This window comes from Oryzias latipes, chromosome 20 (genome assembly GCF_002234675.1).
Source record: "Oryzias latipes chromosome 20, ASM223467v1".
In the NCBI taxonomy this organism is placed as follows: domain Eukaryota; kingdom Metazoa; phylum Chordata; class Actinopteri; order Beloniformes; family Adrianichthyidae; genus Oryzias; species Oryzias latipes.
In genome coordinates, this window is record NC_019878.2 from 1750284 (window position 1) to 1770377 (window position 20094).

The 20094-nt window shown below is 45.5% G+C and overlaps 1 protein-coding gene across 14 annotated transcripts in view; it reads right to left on the minus strand.

Annotated features, from left to right (window-relative positions):
- LOC101160890 (receptor-type tyrosine-protein phosphatase mu) overlaps nt 1-19659 on the minus strand; it is a 156686-nt gene extending 137027 nt beyond the window's left edge. For 6 of the 14 annotated variants that reach the window (XM_023949905.1, XM_023949900.1, XM_023949902.1 and 3 more), the window contains exon 1: nt 19173-19659. In XM_023949905.1, the coding sequence (XP_023805673.1) occupies nt 19173-19551 (379 nt within the window). In that variant the 5' untranslated portion in view covers nt 19552-19659. The remainder of the gene's footprint in view (nt 1-19172) is intronic. The other 8 variants (XM_023949910.1, XM_023949904.1, XM_023949901.1 and 5 more) reach the window with 4 other exon arrangements.
- Between the last annotated feature and the right edge of the window lie 435 nt (nt 19660-20094).

The following is a 20094-nucleotide window of genomic DNA, read 5'->3' on the forward strand; positions in this document are numbered from 1 at the left end:
GAGCAGCCACAGGTCTCAGGTCACCGAGATGACGTACAGAACACTTCCTTGTTCAGGAAAAGGCTCAGCTTCCTGTCTTTGTCATTCACATGCACGCGCACATGCACAGACACAAGCTTGCTTTCAGTTATCTAGAGCGTGAGGCTGGAGTTGGTGTTAGCATAGGTGAAGCTAGCCTAACCCTAAGACCTGATTGGATGAGACACACAGTGACACATGCAGTTCACGATGGGCCTTGGGTCATGCGTGCATGTGTGTGTGCACGTCTGACTGACATACACTGACAAACAGATGCTGCCTGTGGTATCAGTGGTGGCATTTAGCAGGTGGGACACACACACACACACGCTGACAGTGAGGATGAGGCAAGATGGCAGCAAGAACACAACAGTTTACGTGACAGACAGACAACATTGAGGCAGACAGGAGGAGGAGGAGGGTTCCCTGCTGCACTCGCTGATGCTGAAGATGAATCTGTGTGGCTCAGGGGTGAAGGCCAGCTTAGGCTGTGTGTGCTCGTGTCCACAGAAACAAACTAAACTGAAGCTGTAAAAAAAAAAAAAAAAGCACATTGAAGGTTATCCGATACCAAAGTGTGTGTGTGTGTGTGTGTGTGTGTGTGTGTGCGTGTGTGTGTGTGTGTATAAACTCCAGCAGGAGCAGTAACTAGCAGCTTTAGCATTAGCACACTGAGATAACCCGCCTCAGGCTGAAAATGAATAATGCAGGAGTCGGCCTGAAGCCTGTGGCTGTGTGTGTGTGTGTCTGTGAGGGTGTGTGTGTGTGGCTGTGTGGGTGCGTGTGTAAGTGTCAGTTTGTGTGTGTATCAGTGTTCTTCAGGCTGTCTACATGACAGTATTAGAATAAAATGCTAATTACTAATAATTACCCACTAACATCCACACACATACACACAAACCTTCCTGCTTCCCCTCCTCTTCCTCTTTGCCTTTGGGCTTTAGCTGGAGCAGACGAAGATGGCCATGAAGGGGGGGCATGGAAGGGGGCGGTGTTGGAGCAGGTCGGAGCACGTCTATAGAACCGAACAGGATCAGGTGAGGAGCTACTGCCTGATCTGGAGAACATCACTGAGAACTGTTCCTCAGTGCTTGAAGATGTTTTCATGGCATTTTTCTCATGATGGAGGACATATATGGAGAAAACTGTATTTCTAAGTATTGCCTTATCAAAATCATTGTGAATCAGGCGCAGATGAAAAGATACCGTTTATGAAAGCTTGTAGTGTTTGGACAGATTAGAGGTGTTGCCTTTTTAAGCCACATCTGAGACGGCATGTGCTGTGGTGCAGCGGTATGTCAGTCGACCTGTGATCGTAAGATTGCGGGTTCAATTGCCGGCTTGCACGCTCATGTGTCGAAGTGTCCTTGGGCAAAACACTGAACCTTGCCTGGTGGAAGGTTGGCGCCAGTGTTCGGCAGCGGAGCCGCCACAAGTGTGTGAATGTGTGTGTGTGTGTGTGTGTGTGCATGGGGGAATGGAACTGTGCTTCTAAAGCGCTTTGGGCCTTCAAAAGAGGGTAGAAAAGCGCTACATAAGTGTACGCCATTTACTTTGGAAAAATTACAGCCACACTTTGAACCTTTATGCTGGTGGCCCCTCTGCCATCCGCCAACGTGCTGATGCCACGCCGCTAACAATACCGTTAAGGCTTAAACTCAGCGATCCGGTAAAAACTGATGACGGGGCATTTCAGTACCACTTCCCTGCTTATTTTTATCTTTTTCTTTTTCCTCCAAACTGATATTTTTTTAAACCCTGTAAGAAGAATTTTGTCTTGGATTGCATTGCTGCAAGAATGATTGTAACTGTGGATCAGTCTTGTTGCTATGTTTGTTAAAAATATGTTAAAAGGCAATAAAAAAGGACAAAAAGACGTAGCTCTAATGAGAAAGGACACAGAACTAGAAAGTGAAGACCAGAGTCTCTGCACGGATGGACCAAGAATTCTTTTCTTCAAAGAAAGTACAGCAGAAGGAAATAGAGAAGAAATTTTACAGCATTGCCACCGAGTGGGAGACAGAGGGGGACACCGGGGAGGACACCGGGGGGGGACACAGGGGGCCCGGACTTTGTTGCACCCCAGAGTTTAACATGGACCACCAACCCTGCCCTCCTGCCGAGGGGCGTTTGTTAAGAGTAGAGTTCAGGAGGTCAGAGTGTATAACTAAATGAAGAAATCAAGTTCAGAATTGGAAATACCCAACATGCATCTGTGTGAGATAGAGACTCCTCTGAAAAAAAGCCAAAGACCCTCATAGATCGGACTCTTTAGATCCGCAGTGACGTCTGCTTAGATTAACTGATGCGTGAGAAGGTTCTTGTAGCTTGACTTGACTGACTCCTGGCTGTACAGATGTAGAATTTGCAAGACAACAGATGGACAGATATGTAGGAGGACAGTTATAATTAAAATTCTCAATAATCCCAATGGAGCAGATTAAAACATTTCATAAACCCAGAAACACTCAGATTAGACACGAAAATTCTTGAAATCTTAATCTGCATTCTTTGACCCCCATCCCCCACTTGTCCTGGTTTCTTTGAATCTGTCTGCATCCCACAGGTGAAAACTGGATTCTGGTCCTCAAATGTCTATTTAAGGTCCGAGCAGCTCCACCGGCTGCTAAAACGTTTCAGAGGGAACAGACCAAACCGATTCCAGGTTCTGAGGATGGACGTCCGTCCGTCTAAGGCCACAGCCAAGATAGCCACAACAAAAAGGAGAAATAAGGACTGGTTTTCCCTGCACAACGACACACAACTGGAGGGGGACGTGTCGAGGATGACACCTCCAGCTGATGAAGGCTCAAACCCTCCTACCCAGCAGCTGAAGGTCATCCGTCCCCCACACAGAGAGGCTGAAAAGGTCTGCTCCTCTGTAGATGCAGCAACACAGCCTGCTAAGGATATCCTCGCACAGCAGACATCCAGAGCACAAAAAACACAGGCAGGAGGCGCCGCCGCAACCTGTAACAAGCCCCGCCCATGTCAGCACGTGCCAAGCAGCACTTCTGCTGCAGGTTCTTTGTTTCTGGGTCAGAGCTCCACACAGTAAAATAAGGAACACACATTCATGGCACGGCAGCAGCACAAGGACGACAGGAGGCGGAGCCTCTCCATAACCTTCTCTCACCTGGGCTGGTCCCACCTGTGAGTCTTGGTTTGCTGCAGTTCCGCTATGACACACAAACGGCCAATCAGTTGTTAGAGCAAGGTGCACAGTGAGTACCCACAATGCCCATGGCTGCGACTCACACTGACCCAGACGCTCGTCCTCACCACAAAGACGCCTCACACCACAGGAGGCCGTCAGCTCCCATTTACCAAAACACGCACCCCCGTCTTCTCTGTCAGGTCACGACCTAGCAGCTTTGGGGGGGATCATCCACAGCCTGTCCATACCCAACCCTCCCAGGTTCCCGTTTGGACCCTTGTGTTTGTACAGAACCCTACTGTAACCCTCCAAAGACACACTGACCTTCAAAGCGAGTGACCATAAACACAGAAACCAACTGGACCAACCCAGCCAATCAGACTCAGTCGGCCTGCTGGTGTGGTTACTCCTTCAAACTCCCACAGTTGAATATATAGCTGAGCTCAGAGGCTGAAACATAATTAATATTTAAACACACACACACACTAACTGCATATGAATATTTACTGTAGTAAATTGGGTTAAATAGCAGCTCTTGGGCCTAAAGTCCCTGAAGGCTTTAAAAACACACACATCACAGGAAGCTGTGTGTGTGTGTGTGTGTGCTTTTAAGTTCTGTTAGCTGGTAGCACATTTCAGATCATTATCATAATTCTGATAAAAAAAAGAGAACGCTGTAAAACCTCAATAAAATATTTAGCTTTCCTTCCAGCATCTCACTGCAGGAGAGACAGACAGACAGGTTCTGCTATTAAAGTCTATCTTAGCGTATTTAATATTAATATTCATCTCATCATGCCGGACAACAATCACACAAAGACGTGTGTGACAGTTCCACCTGCACATAAACGCACCGCTCAAGGGAAATTATCTTCATCTCAGCTGCTATTTTAGAGAACGAGATCTGAAACATGAAGTCATCATGCAGACGACGGTTTGGTTAAGAGAAGCAGAACAGCCAGCCCTCCTGTATACTTCAGCGCTTTCATCTGGGCGTTATGAGGCCTTTCTCTCCAAAGCAGCCATAAGCTTTGGATGCTTCTGTTTTCCTTGGCTCAATCTTTACATTGACTCTTTTTACCAATCAGGGGCTGCAGCCTCACATCAGTCCTCAAATTTTAGGAAAAATTCCACCAGACCAGGAGCAGCGGAGCAGTTCTGTAGAGTTCTGGAGCAGGCCCGGGTCATGCGGTCTTCAGGGACCGTGCAGGACCCAGCAGGCTATGGGCAAAACACCGGCCCCTCCACTCCACAGCAGCCCAACACGGCACCTGGCCCTTAAGTCACCGATCAATCAAAGATTAGAGTTTAGATAGCAGTCTAAAGACCTGACTTCAGAGTCCACATACCAGAAACCAGAGCATCAAGAACTGTATCCAGAACTAAAGCTGGATTTCAGAGTCCAGATACCGCAGTTCAGAGACCAAAAACCAGTCCAAAGAGCAGAGTCCAGAAGAACAGAGAGACACAGAACATCAAGAACGGACACAAACACAGAACCGGGCTGGGTGTAAGAGAGGAGACCTGCTGAACAGGCAGGAAGCATCTTAACAAAGATTAAAGTGATAATACACACTTACACACACACACACACACACACACTAATCCCCGTCTCAATGCTGCACACACATCTTCTCTGTCAACTCATGAACATGATCAGGGATTTGTACAGCCACAGTAATCACACCGACATCTCTGAACAGGATTACACAAACACACTAATCTGACTGTTCTGATGTGGCAGAAATAATTTGGTTCATCTGGGAAATGCCTCCCTGTACCCCCACCCAGCACCCCCAGCTGGGGCACTTCTTTCAACAGTAAAATCCTGCTTTTTGTTGGAGAAACCAAAACTGCCCAGATTCCTGAGGAACAGTGCCAGCATGACAGGCAGGGCACGAAGGAAGCGTTGCTAGTCGAGAGCATCACATCCAGAAGTCTGCATCCGGGTAAACAAACGAGATGCAGCTCCAGCAAAAGCACCAGAACCAGTCATGGCTCCGGAACCATGTTTGAAGATGAGGATCCGTGCACACGCATGGGGTGTGCATGGATACATAAGTACCCCTAAAATGCCTGATCGGGCCAGATCACGCGATGACTTGATGGAAATCGGATGTTGTAGCCCAATCAACATCGGCGCTTCATATTTCAAGCTTATTTCAGACAAATACTTTACTACGAGTTTGAATATTGTGAACGTATGACAACATGTTATTGTGGCGCTAGTTTGAGCAGAAAGCACACAAAAACAGCTAAACTAAGCTAAGTTAAGCAAGTCTTTTTCAAAAGTGTCTCTATCGGGTTGTCTTAAGGCACATTTTTATTTCTCTTTGACGGAGCCCCAGTTAAGCAGAATTAACTACTGATATAAAATAACCCAAAATGTGATGAGCATGCGTGTGGAGGCCAGGTCCTAAGAGGTTAAATAGAGAATCCTCTAAAAAAGCAACCTAGCCTAATAAAATGATCCATGAATATGAGCTAGTTTTGAATGCTCATCATCACATTTATGCTACAAAAACCATTTAAAAAGATTATCATTAGGCTAATGTTTGTATTTTTGATGGTGATATGAATCACATCTGATCAAAAATGTTCAATAGTTCTGAAGATCCTAACACCACACTTTCTCTACATGACTAATTATCTCCAGTCTTTACTTGGTAATAGTTATTATTTTTTCTAGTTTACAGCTGCACTATTTTTACTTGTTGAAGCTACTTCATAGACGTGTTCTGTTTAAGAGTTAAGTGATAAAAGAAGGTTAATAAAAACAGAAAAGAAAAACAGATTTGTTTGTTAAATTTGTTCTTTTTTTTTTATCTGTTGCAAAAGTACCGGATCCGGACTCAAATGACTCACCAACTTTACCCTGACTTACCCTTACTTACCCTTATTTATCCTAACTTACCCTTACTTACCCTCATTTACCCTAACTTACCCTTACTTATCCTAACTTACCATAACTTACCATTATTTACCCTAACTTAACCTAATTTACCCTAACGTAACCTAACTTATCCTAACTTACCCTTATTTACCCTAACGTACCCTTATTTACCCTAACTTACCCGTATTTACCCTAACGTAACCTAACTTCCCCTAATTTACCCTAACTTACCCTAACGTAACCTAACTTACCCTTATTTACCCTAACTTACCCTAACGTAACCTAACTTACCCTAACTTAGCCTTACTTATCCTAACTTACCCTTATGTACCCTAACTTACCCGTATTTACCCTAACTTACCCTAACTTACCCTTATTTACCCTAACTTACCCTAACGTAACCTAACTTACCCTTACTTATCCTAACGTACCCTTACTTACCCTCATTTACCCTAACTTACCCTTACTTATCCTAACTTACCCTTATTTACCCTAACTTAACCTAACTTACCCTAACGTAACCTAACTTACCCTAACGTAACCTAACTTATCCTAACTTACCCTTATTTACCCTAACTTACCCGCATTTACCCTAACGTAACCTAACTTACCCTAATTTACCCTAACTTACCTTAACGTAACCTAACTTACCCTTATTTACCCTAACGTAACCTAACTTACCCTAACTTAGTCTTACTTATCCTAACTTACCCTTATGTACCCTAACTTACCCGTATTTACCCTAACTTCCCCGGATTTACCCTAACTTACCCTTATTTACCCTAACTTACCCTAACGTAACCTAACTTACCCTCATTTACCCTAACTTACCCTTACTTATCCTAACTTACCATAACTTACCCTCATTTACCCTAACTTACCCTTATTTACCCTAACTTAACCTAACTTACCCTCATTTACCCTAACTTACCCTTACTTATCCTAACTTACCATAACTTACCCTCATTTACCCTAACTTACCCTTATTTACCCTAACTTAACCTAACTTACCCTAACATAACCTAACTTACCCTAACGTAACCTAACTTATCCTAACTTACCCATATTTACCCTAACTTACCCTTATTTACCCTAACTTACCCGTATTTACCCTAACGTAACCTAACTTACCCTAATTTACCCTAACTTACCCTAACTTACCCTTACTTATCCTAACTTACCCTTATGTACCCTAACTTACCCGTATTTACCCTAACTTACCCTTATTTACCTTAACTTACCCTAACGTAACCTAACTTAGCCTTACTTATCCTAACTTACCCTTATGTACCCTAACTTACCCGTACGTGTTTTGAAGTGTTCACTAGAACTGGACGCTGCCAGTAAAACAACGTGAAAAGGAAAAACTTTGCGTGAACATTTTCACCTTTCAGGGCTCATATTGCAAACCTTAAATGTCCTGCAGGCCGCTTGGCTCTGACAGGTTTGCCCCTTTTTCACCTACGGGCAGCCTGTATCTGCCCCTGAGGGCAGTTGTGACAGAGGCTTTAATGACCAAAAAAGCACCACTTCACCGTTTAGAAAAAAACAGCACCTAGATTGAGGGATTTTTGGCCTTAAGCCATTCATTGGTAAATTTAGTTTTTCCAAATTTACAATGATGGAATTACAACAGTATGTATTTTCTGTTTAAAACAATTCTTTGCTCAGGATAACGATACTATCACGATATGGTGATATTGTGATAATCGATATATGTCGTCTCTTAACAACTCACGATATATCAAAATTTAAGAAAGAAGAACTTGAAAAACAGTTTTTTGGAAAATATTTCCCCTTTTTTTTAAACACCATGATAATAAACAACCTGTGTTCTATTTGGTGTAATGAATAACAGACCAGGGCTCCAGACTAACTTTTTTCACTAGGAGCACAGTGGCCCCTAACTGAAAAATTTAGGGGCGCAACCAGAAAATTTAGGGGCGCATACCGTAAATCAACATTCTAACCAAATCTACTAATTTCCACTTTATTACTAATAAATACTTTAATAATAGATGCAGAAATTACAATGTGCTGTTTCAAATGCAGTGTCACATTTTATTCTGCACTTTTGAAGATGCAACAAGAAGGTAAACTGACAGCACCATCGCTGTCATGACAGTACAAATAAGTAAAGAAAACTGATGGAAATTTATCTTTGTGACACCAAATAGGTGCAGCCAAGATGCACAACAAGCGTGTTTGAGATCACCCAGGTGGACTCAACGCTGCGCAGATCACCTGGTGTGAGACATATATTTTTGTTTTTGCTCCAACATCAACTGTCAATCATCACAAAAATATCGCGAGAAAGGGGTGGGAGCAAGGGGCAAACCTGAGCGAACGCAGCTGGAAACTAGAGACTACAAAACAATGCATTATGGGACATGTGTCCTGATGGTTTTTGTAGTGGAGTGATTAATTAAAATAATTTAAAATACCAATTCATTAAAAAAGGCTACATACATCACAAAACATTAAAATAATCATAAAATATATAATAACACAGATCATACTAAGGGGGAGAAGAATATTAAAACTAAATTGAATGTTAAGGACAACTCCAACTGTTGTCCTTCAGTCTTGCTGCAGATTCGCTTTCATCTCTCAGCCCCCCCGCCTGGTGTCCCCAATGATCCAGGCGAGGTGCCGGTTCATCTCAAACACGTCTATCGTTGCATTTTCCCCACGTATTTTCAGTGTGTCTAAAACTAATGTTGTTTTTGCTCGAGCGTGTTTAAAGTTCAAGCCCCGTTAGCTGTCACGCATGTAGGTGTGGGACATTTATTCTCCTCAGCTGACCCGACTCCCGCGGGACGGGAGCGGTGTGCTGCCGTAACCCGTTTGATGCGCCGCCGTAACCAAAACCTAAACCTTCCTCCGGGTCTGTGCGGCCCAGAGAAAAGTTCAGCACGGACTGCATGTATTTAGAAACGAGCAAATAAATACGTTCAAAAGGAAAGTAAGGAACTTCTTAATGTGGTCTGGGGAGGGAGGGGGCTGTCAGGTTTCCTGCTTTCAAACCCTGTCATTGTCACGCCCCCAAGAGTCATATACCCCACTGTGATTGGTTGGTCAGCTCCGTGCACGACGATGAAAAAGTGTCATTCATACAAACTGGCGGGCTGCAGTAACATTAAACCTTCATATTAAGGCGGGGACCGCAAAATATCATCGTGGGGGCCGCAAATAGCCTGCGGCCGCGAGTTTGAGACCCCTGCTGTACACTCTGGCACTGGTACACTAGCCGCAGGTCGGAAGAACGAATCAATAGTTGCTCATAGCTCAGACGCACATATCAGGTTGTGATATTTGTCTCCGTTTCCTTCCCACAGATGTTTACGCGCGCTCGATTATCTCTAGGCCCCGCCCCCTCCACGCATTTTAGCCACTCACAGTGGCTTTCCCTATTCTTCTCTCACGCAGTGGCCGCCTCACAGACAGGTATCACGCGAGAGTGTACGTGCTCGCGTTTCATGAGTATGTGCGCGAGTGTGTGTCTCTGCCTGCGTCCGTGTGGCTTGCGTCTCATTGATTATTTCATTGATCATTGACGTGCCCCTTCCACGTTTGATGTATAAAAAATACGAAGGGTGGGGGAGGCAAATTTACTGGTCGCGCATGTGCGACTGGATGTAAAATTCAGTCGCACACTCTCAAATTTTTGTCGCAAAATGCGACCAAATGGTCGCAGTCTGGAGCCCTGCAGACTTCTGTGTAACATTAGCCGCGGTTACATGGGCAGAATATCTTGATCGGATCAATGTTCGGGTTAAAATTCACCCGTGCACATGGGATCAGAAAACCTTTTTCCGATTAGAACAAACGTTCCCATGGCGCACACCTTTGGTCGGAATTAATCATTTGGGCATGCGCAGTAGTGGTAAAAAAAAAAAAAACCGGAAGAAGAGATGCGTCCCGTTGTAAACAGACCGCTGCCACAGACTTTTGCAGCAGCTCTGTAACACGAGACGAGGCGATCTTCCAAACGTGCTTTTATTAATGTTATGAATATTATGAAGCGCCTGCTCGCTCACCGGGGCTCGGGTGCCAGTGGACCGAAGCGCTGCTGCCCCGCATACCCCTCGTGAAGGGGGGAGAGGCAGAGAGCCAGCGGGGTGAGAGCAGAGCGGCGCTTTTCACGGGGCCTCCGCCAAGCAGCTGGTCGGTCCCCTATGTGCTCCAAAGCTTTCTCTCAGCGAAACACCATCTATGCGTGACGTAACCCAGAGCAGTAGTGACACACGATCGGAATGACCGTTTACATGCTCCACGATCGGATAAACGATCGGTATAACCCACCTATCTCGATCGGAAAGAAATTTTGATCCGAATGAGTCTGATCGGGGCAGAGTATTCCGAACGGCGTGTTTACATGACGCATTTTCTTTCCGATCAGGCGTTCTTTCCGATTACTTTTGCCCATGTAAACGCGGCTAATGCTGAAATCAGTAATACTCTGTGTTTGACAAACAATGACAATTTTCATTTTGACATCTGTAAAATTTGGTTAAAACAGTAGTGAACATGAAAAGCAGTCATTATTTAGTACAAAACTGCTGAAAACAGAATAAAAAATGAATAAGTCAAGTAGCTGCCAGGCACATTGGTATTAACCTTTGAAAAACAAAGCTATAGCCGTCGCATTATTTTAAAAACATGGCTGTAAATCAGATTCTGTGAACAAATTATATTGTCTTTGTTAAAAATAAATGACACCATTTAGTGCAAATGTGGTGTAAACAAAAATAAAACCTCCCAGAAAAAGAAAATCAAGTAGCTAGGAACTTTCCTTTAAGTTATTAAGGCATAAACTGCTTTCAAAATAAATGACCAGGGATAAAATACCTGAACTTAAAGTGCATCTAAAAGTAAACATCTCTGTGAACAACACGTTTGGAGAAAAGCTGCATGTGATGCATGTTTATTTGTTCACGCTTTTCTGCAGAACCACAGGCCTTTTAGCCGCTCATCTACCTTTTGAGGAGAAGGGGGGTCTAAGGGCAGGGATGCCCCTTTCTGCTGTTTCCATCTCAGCCATAGCTCTGGTCTGGGCGTACAGTGCAGGGATCATTGTTTCAGTATTTCTGAGAGGGAATGTCAAAGCGTGGCTCTATTTCATTCAATAAAAACCCAAATCCCTCGTTTTCCACCTCGCTGCAGGGACAGAGCCACATTTAGCAATCCCGTTTGTTGCCTCTGCTCTGGCAGAAGACGGCGGTAGCTTCACCTGGAAAAAGGTATCTGCGCCGGGCTGTGTCGGCTTCAGCCCAGCAACAGTCACGGCGTTCTCACACAACTCCGCGTGATGCAGCTTCAATGCTGCCGGCACCTCTTTTAACTTGCTGCTCTCGCTATTCTCCTTGTTTTTTTCCCTCCGCCATCTTTGTTTGAATGTGTGTTCTTCTTCGTCCGTAACAGCCAATCTCGCAACGATCGCCCCCATTCGACCCTCCGAAGAATCTTCTTACCAAGGGATGATTAATATACCGTTTTACAGGGTCTTCAAACATAAATAAAAGGTTGATACTTGATGAAGACGCTTTGAGAATCAATCACGGGACAAAATATCGCGAGATATCACCATATCGATAATTTGGCACACGCCTATAATAAGGTGTTGCAAGCATGGATTGTGTAAACATTTCTCCACTGTGCGGTGTTGCATAGTTTATTTTATTTAATATTTGAATATTTATGTGAATAGGGACAGGAGGGTTATTTGTGTTCTTTGTGAGCGTGATGTTTCCTTTGATCTTTTGTCCATTTTTCAAAACCTTGAATAGACTTTTCTGTCTGTCAAACACCAGAGTTAAGATGATGGAAACAAATTCACTTTAATGCAGACTCCTGTCTATTTATTTATTTTCTTTAAATCCAGTGAACCCAATAAATGATATTAATTTTATGGATAACAACTCTTTTTTTATCAGGAAGCAGTTGTTAATTTTTTGCGGGTCTGGAATCATAAGCGGCGAGTCTAAGCCCCGCCCCCGCCTCTCTACCTGTTCGTTGTTTTCCCCCGCAAGCAACCCACCCCCTCCCTCCAGCGTGTTCTACACAGACAGCTCAACATACGGTCATCATAGCAGACAGTTGACAGGATAGTGGGGGCGCCATGATGCAAATTTAATTAATTTTATGCTCTGGTCGGCATTCACAGCCGCAGACACGCCCCCTCTGCGTTAACGCTGTCCTCTACCTGACGGTGTTAAAGGCTCCACCACAATCTGAGAACATGATAGTTATTTTACCACAGAGATCTGCAGCTCAGGGAGGAAAGAGACGCATTTTGGACCGTTTAGCTCTTTCTGCCATCGTATATCTTTGGTGGCGTTCCTGTGTGCTCGCCGCGTTCTGTCTGAGCAACAGCCCCGCCCCCCGAGCACACAAATAACCAGACAGACCTCTCCTCTTCAGCGAGAATAGAGAAATTAATATAATCATTAATTAACGGAAAATGGACTGACTTGGTGAGTTAAATATGGCAGATAACGTTTATATCTTGTGCGACTTCTCCAGTGCCGATAGCAGAACCGTTGAGGTCAGATCAGAACGATACTGCGGTCTTGAAGAATGTTGACCCGGGGCTCGTTCAATACCGGGACTCGGTACCCATCCCTACATAAAAGCGACAGTAAAAATGGTAAGTAATACAAAAAAGCAGTTTGAAAGTTTAACATGGTAATCTACACTGTTTATCCAAAACTTATATGTAAATTGATTATTATTCTACAGTAATGAAACTATTTTGACAGTCAAAATGTGACATGTTCGTTATGACATCATAACTACATCAAGGTTTTAATTCATTTCTTTAGAACTTTTAGCTTTTCCAGCCTTTAACTGTTTACGAATGGCAGTCACACGCTTTTTTAACCTAAACCGTTTCTTCTCATCAAGTGTATCAAGATCAACCAATTTCTGTAGAGTTAGTGATGTCAGAATAAACTTTTTCACGTCTGCCACTTTAAGCGGTCTACAGAAAGAATCAACAAGGAAGTGATGAATCTCCTGAAGGGAATAAACGTCATCACTGGGATCCTGCCAGACATGCAGTCAGAGTCCATGTCTGCAGTGGCAGGAGCAGGAAGCTCAGCAGAAACCTCATCAGATATGGTCGACTGTCCATCTGCGCGCTCAACCTCTTCCTCGGTCGCCCCTGTGCCCATTCTATCACCACCAAGGTGGTTAGAAGCACTGCCATCATCCTCCACACGAACAGTCACACCACCTGTAGCCTCCTGAAGGAAGGCAGGAGCGGTGCCGTCTCTCACATTCACTTCACTATTGCTGCAGCCTTCACCAGGATCTTTATCTGTAGAAAAGGGCAGAGACCCCTCACCCACCGACTCTGCAGTGGTGAGTCCCCCCCACCTCCCAGCAGCCTCTTCAGGCTGCCCATCAGCTGCCCTGTGCGGGCAGGCGGCGCGCTAATGCCCACACTGCCCGTGCTGGCGTGAAGCAAGTAATGTCTGTCCGTCCCCGTGCTTCACCCGGAGGGACACGTCCAGAGTCTGAGCAGCGCAGCCCAGAAACACACCTGTCTGCAAAAGGACTGCAGGTGCTTCAGTGTATCAGTCCTGCACCCTAAATCCACAGTTTGAAACCGCTGGCAACAACAAAAAACACATTTCAATCACTTCTAGCTAAATCCAGATTCTGTCTTTGGCTTTTAGTTTGTTGGGTTATGATCCACAATGTATTGAGATTGTTTTCTAGTAAAGCATATGACACTGTGATCATGTTCCCATTCATTAATGATAAGTCTAATTCTTTTTGGCTTTTTGGTAAACATAAGATCCTAAGTAGGCTTCTTCATGAGCTGGGAAAGGCTAACATGATCTGGAGGATTTTTCTGTCTTTTTTCTCATCCCAGTTTCTATTATAATAACTCATTACAAGATCAGCACACGGCTGCTTTTCTCAGCTTCAGAATTTGTTAGATTCCATTATTGGATCAACGGCTGAAGAGTCGTGGTAGTCCAAAAAATGTCAATACTGGCGCTAAAGCTCTGGTGTTACAGAGTTGAAAATGCAATCCAAACATGACACTTTCCGTCCTACTCTAATATCAAATGTAAACTGAACAAACTGGTGTACAATCCTTTTTTTAAACTCATTTCAGTTAAATGCCTTTCTATACAGCAACTAAATACTGATTTTCAGCAGAAGATAAGAATGAGTGCTTTAATCTCATTTTCATATTAAACCACCCTGACAGTAGATTAAACCATCCATAGGTTCTTTTTCTAATCCAAGATCAACTCTGTTTAAAAAATCTAAACATAAATGACAAAACCTAAAGAACTAAAGCCAAAAACAACCACACTGTAGGGATGCAAGAGCCCTGGTCTCTGTGTTAAATATATCACTGATATTCCTCCTGAACATCCACACTCCTTTCTTTGCTTTCTTCATTGAAAGCAGAAGCCCCTCCGCCTGTCTGGGGTCTGTGGCGGGAGCTCAGTGCATTGTGTTATGATGCGTTCAGGATCCTAGCTGATTAGAATCAGTGTGACAGAGCTTAGCCATGACTCCATGCTCCCTGCTCACTCTCAGGATTCTGATCCTCCTCATCTCCTATCTCATTTTACACAGCAAACAAAGGAGTCTTAATCCGCTTCTTTTAATCCCAGAGGCGTTTGCAGACTCAGCATTAATCCTGAGGGCCACTGGCTCTGATAACACTGCCTTGGTCCCAGGATTCCTTTCTGGAGTTGCTGCAGCCTCCCCTCACCACCATTCAACATGGACACATGAGACAAATACAGGTCAGGAAGTCCAAACACACAACAGACCCTCATCTTCAGTTCTTCATCCCTGAGGAAACAAACTGTTGGTCACTGTGCATCATGACCGGCAGGTTGAGTCATCATCAAATCAGTCAGGTGTCGTCGTCCTGACCTGATGACCTTATGACCTGCTGGCTGATCTCAAACTGGACCTCCAAAACACTGGCATGACACGTTTCTTCAGGTCTGGACCTAATGACTCTGAAGAGGAGACCGGTTCCTCAGTTCTTGGCAGCAAAAGCCCGGATCATAAAAGCCGCTGGCCACTTCTAGTATGATTGTCGTTTGCACACACTCTCCAATGAAAATCATAAAAACCACAAACAGCAAGTCGACTATGAATATGTAGTTTTCTAAATATGTGTGGCTAAACTTTTTCTCGGTTGCACGGCCAGAGGAAGGATTAGGATTAGGGTTATGGTTAGGGCCATACGTGCGACCAACAACATTTAGCCTTGGACACACTTTACATGCAATGCAGCAATGTGCATGAAGAATTCCCATCAGTGTTGGTGCTGGGCAGGCATGTAAATACGTGCAAACAGTCAGCTTAAAAGTGCCAATACATACCAAATGAAAATGTGCTGCTATCAGAAGATGAGTGCAAACAGAGAGCGCACACATGACGAAGAGCAGAACGATGAGTGTAGTCAGAGGAATAGTATTTGCTTGCGCAAAGACAGATACCGAGTGCAAACACAGAGGGAGGGGGAGATCAGAAACCCACAGCTTCAAACAGAAACGGTTAGATTCCTGATGTCTATGTGCAGATGTGCAGGAAACGTCTATAATTATTATACATCACAGCACGAGCGCACACACACACACTCACTCAAGTCCAACAACCGGTAAAGTCCAGTCCTGGATCCTGACAGAGCAGGTCAGAAGGAAGCAAGGCTGCCTGTGTGTTGCTGAGTTAACAGCAGGGCTGTAATTACAGACGTGTCTTCCTCTGTGTCGCACTAAAGGTGGATTCTGCAGTTTTCCGGCAACCCCCACCCCCACCCCCTGGTCTTTCTGAGTCTGTCACAGGAACATCTGAGTGTCCAAACAGGAAACTGATGCTGATTCCTGAAAAGACAGCATCCTTGCTGCGTTAACTCTGGCTCAGGGTGGTCAATACTTTGAAATCAAAGTATTTTAATAAGGAGCTTTGTTCAGACTGATGTTCCACTGAAACACACAGTAACAGCCTTTTTCAATTCAGATGTCTGAGCGACCCTGCCTCATAAATGTGGTCGTCCTAGATCATTGACACAAGGGTCAAAGCTAAAACAGAAGGTAAATGCTCCTTTTATGCCCTCTAAGTCTTCCTCAGGTAAATCTTCCTCAGGTAATTGCTCAGATGTTTGGGATCCTGTTCTGCTCAGCTCTTTGTCTCTGTCGGCTCGCTGCCCTTTTCCCACCCTGTTTCAGACGTCTACACTAAAGAATAACATTTCAGTTCTCTGCATTTCATCATAAGTTTCAACTGAAGAAGGAGGCGAGTCAGCGGTGGGTGGCCCGTTTCAATGTTGGGTCAATGGTACCAATGCGATCTAAGCAGCGTGCCGCGGGGGTCAGAGTTACAAATCTGAACTCTGGCAAGGTTGTTGCGTTGCATCAACCAATCAGGGACTCAACTTCACATCCAATATGGTGGATCAATCCGATAACTCTCCTCCTGAACTTCCATCCATTTCCTTAACCTGCTGTTTCCCTTTTGGGGTAGCGGGTTTCCCGAACCCGTCCTGGCTACTGCTGGGCAAAGGCGGTTACACCCTGGACAGTCTGTCGCAGGGCCGCTGGAGCGATCCCGACTGCTGGCGGCCAGGCAGGGAACCGCTGCCCGATGGGGAGCCAGCCTGATCGGGCCTCCAGAACTTTTGGTAAATGTTCCTATTTTCATCGAGACAATGATAAAGAAGGTCCCCTGATTTTATTCTTGTTTGTATTTTTACCCTGCGGGACAGCAAGCCTTCAAACTCAGTCAGAGAACACTAACGCAGAGAACACATTTAGGACTTATTTCAAATATGAGCGATGCGCATGTGCTCCTGGGCCGCTGTGACGTCATAACAGCTTATTGAATCAGAAAAAGTATCTCTGCAACAGTTTGATTGACAGCGATTTAAAAGGAGAATTGTTCAGAAAACCTCAAATGATTTTTTATTACATTTGTTCTCTGTCATAAGAAAAATGCCACAAGAACATGTCTACAACTCAAAAAACCAGAATTTTCATCAGAGGGGGAATTTAGTGAATATCAAAGAGGAGAAGAAAAAGATGGCAGATAGCAGCAACTCGGCACAGACATGGCTCACATGAGCAGAGTTTTTCATGTACAATTTCTGTCAACAAAACTGTTGCTGTGAAGAGAAAAGTGATGCATGCGACACAGAACAGGGAAGACGAGCGTGGAGATGAGAGAAGAGCAGGGATGCAGCCCTGACCAGAGGAGACTACGACAGTCAGCATCAGATGTGGTTGTTCGACGTCCAAATAGAATCTGAATCTCCTAAGCGGTAGAATTTCTTCCTAGACTGCGTTCCCTGAAGACAAATATGTTTCCGTGTCGTTAGGGTCAAAGCAGGGAAAGAGCCTGGATTCAACAAACTCCACGCATTATTATGACAGGACATCCCATTAAAGCGGTGTATTACTCTGAGGTAAGATTTCTGAGGCAGAGTAAGATTTGTTGTCAAGCTCACTAATAATGACCCCCTCAAAGTGTAATTATTTGAGGCAAATTATTACCCCCCCAATTAAAAAAGTTAGGTTCAGGCCCTGTAAATCCCCACTAGCCGATCACCACTAACTCCAGTGGGTGTGTCTGTTAGCCTGGGGGCGGGGCTAGCAGAACAGATTCTTCGTGGAAGGGGCGGTTCCTCACTTTGTGACATCACAATGTGAGATCCCCCTTTTTTTTGTAGATTGGGAGGGGCTCTCGGAGGCTCTCAGAGATGTATGAACGGATCAAAAAAAAGCTGTGGGGTTTCTTTTCGTGGGTTAAATCTGGTTTGAAATCGAAACCGTTCCTGAGTCCCAAACATGAACCTAATCCAAAAACCTGGAAACGATGGAAACACCAAAACTTTATTGTACGTGGAAAAATCACAATAGACACACAGACAACACACACACAAATACACAGTCACAGAAAAATCATAAACACACTTGAACAAAAGAAGCACACTAACACACACAGCTGCCCTAACGTCCAGACTTGGGGACAGACAGGTACAGAAATAAAGCAGCTTGAACGTTGCTGATGTTCTGGTCCAAACTCTGGTGGGACCCCTCCCAGTTTATTAGAGGGTGCAGCTGAGCGTCTGCGGCTGGATCTAGACCTAGCTTTAGCGTGTACTCCGGGGGGGTCAGGAGCTGTCCTTTGGCCCGTCTTATAGGGGACACCAGGTCCGTTTCCACTACAGCTGCCTCGGACGCCATAAATGTGGATGCCTCCTTCTCTGCGCCCCGACACCCCCTCACCTTTGTCTCTGGTAATCCGGTCTCCAACCGGAACTCTTCATTTTCAAATCAGTCTGAATTTGGGAGAACACTACTGTTCAGTGGGTCGAGTCAGAACTCACATATGTTTCAAAGGAAACCCATTCTGCAGCACACCATCTCACTTCACATCTTTAGCCTAAAAAAGCCGTCTGCATGAAAGACACAAAAGCCCGCCCAAAAAGGGTCAAAGATCCAAAACCGAACCAAGATAACCTGAACCAGAACCCGGTCAGCAGTAGTCTGGACTGGTCTGAAGTGGTCTGCATCAGTGCGGACCTGCAAAGGAGTCCATTTGTCATGGCCAGGACAGAATGCAGCCCAGCATCAAGTCCCAGAGCCAGTCCCAGAGCCAGAACCTGCAGTTCTGACTCGGAAAGAAACACTCCAAATAGACAGAAGATCTAGAACGCAGCATACGGGCTGTAAACAACACAGACCTGGACCCAGCCAGCATGAATAGAACTGCTTCTGTCATTCCAATACCAGACTGATCTAATTGCCCTCTGGGTTCTGCGGTTCTGGTCCAGAACACGCTCTTTGGTTCTGCTGGTTCCTCAAAGATTCAGAGTGGGTCAGACCCGGTTTCTTCTTTGTCTGCTGGTTCCGGTTCCCCTAAGGCTCTGCATGTCGAACCAGTTCAATAATACTGTTGCGTGTGTGCGGGGGGGGGGGGGGGGGGGGGGGCAGAGTAGCGGTGCTGACGGAGGGAGGGGGGGGGGGGGTGGAAACTTGGATTCCTTCGCAGGAACTCCTTTCTTCGTGGTACCCTCTCCTCCTAAAGTCTCCGGTACCCCCCAAACCCGGGCTGTCTTACCTTTAAAGGTGTGGGCTCGCGCGCCCGTGAGTCCCAGCGACAGCAGACAGAGGCTCGCGCGCAGCAGGAAACTTCCAGTCCTCTCCATGTTCGCCAGAAAATGCGAGGAGGAGAGCCCCCGCCGCCGCTCCTCCTCCGTCTTTCTGTCCTGCGCGGGGTCACGCGCGCAGGGACAGCGCTGGATGGCCAGGTGAGCGCGCGGACACAGTTGGTCTCCGGTTCGAGTCCGTTTGCTGAGCAGCCGTGAAGTAACTGAGGCGACAGACACCGAGGAACCGAGAGAGAGAAAGGGAAGGGGCGGCTCGGTTCGGCGGGGCTCCACCCCTCCTGAGTTTCTTGTACGCTCGGAACCTTTGATCTGCGTCACCCCCTCCCCCATCAAACTTTTCTTAGTTTATTTGTTCCGACTCTTAAAGCGGGTCGGAACCAACCTAAACTACAGACTTGCTTGATCATTCGCGGTTCTGTCGGGTTCTGCCCAGTTCGGCTCTTGTACGTTACTCTGAGGTTCTGAGGAGAGGAAGCGCGCGCAGACGGGCGGCGCACGCGGGCTGCCCTCTGCTGGTCACAGCCGCGTGATGCTGCGTTTTCCCGGGCGAACATCATTGTTCTCCTGGTCCAGAGCAGCAAAGCTGAAAACCTGAAAGCCTCGCTTTGACAGAGCATGTTCATCCGGAAAACTGTAAATGTAGAATTGGACCGACTGGATAGAAGAACCAGAACAAAGTCTGACTCTTTCCCACAAGAAGTGACCCGTGACCTGAGCTGGAGAAGAGCTGATGGAGGTGACCCACCGTCTGACATGCTCTTCCTGCCTCTACGTTTCCGTTTCATTCTAAGAGGCTGATGTTAGTTTCCTTTTCCTGCCGCAGCTGTATTTAGGGAAAATTAGGCCCTTCATGGTGACAAGCCAGGGGGCAAA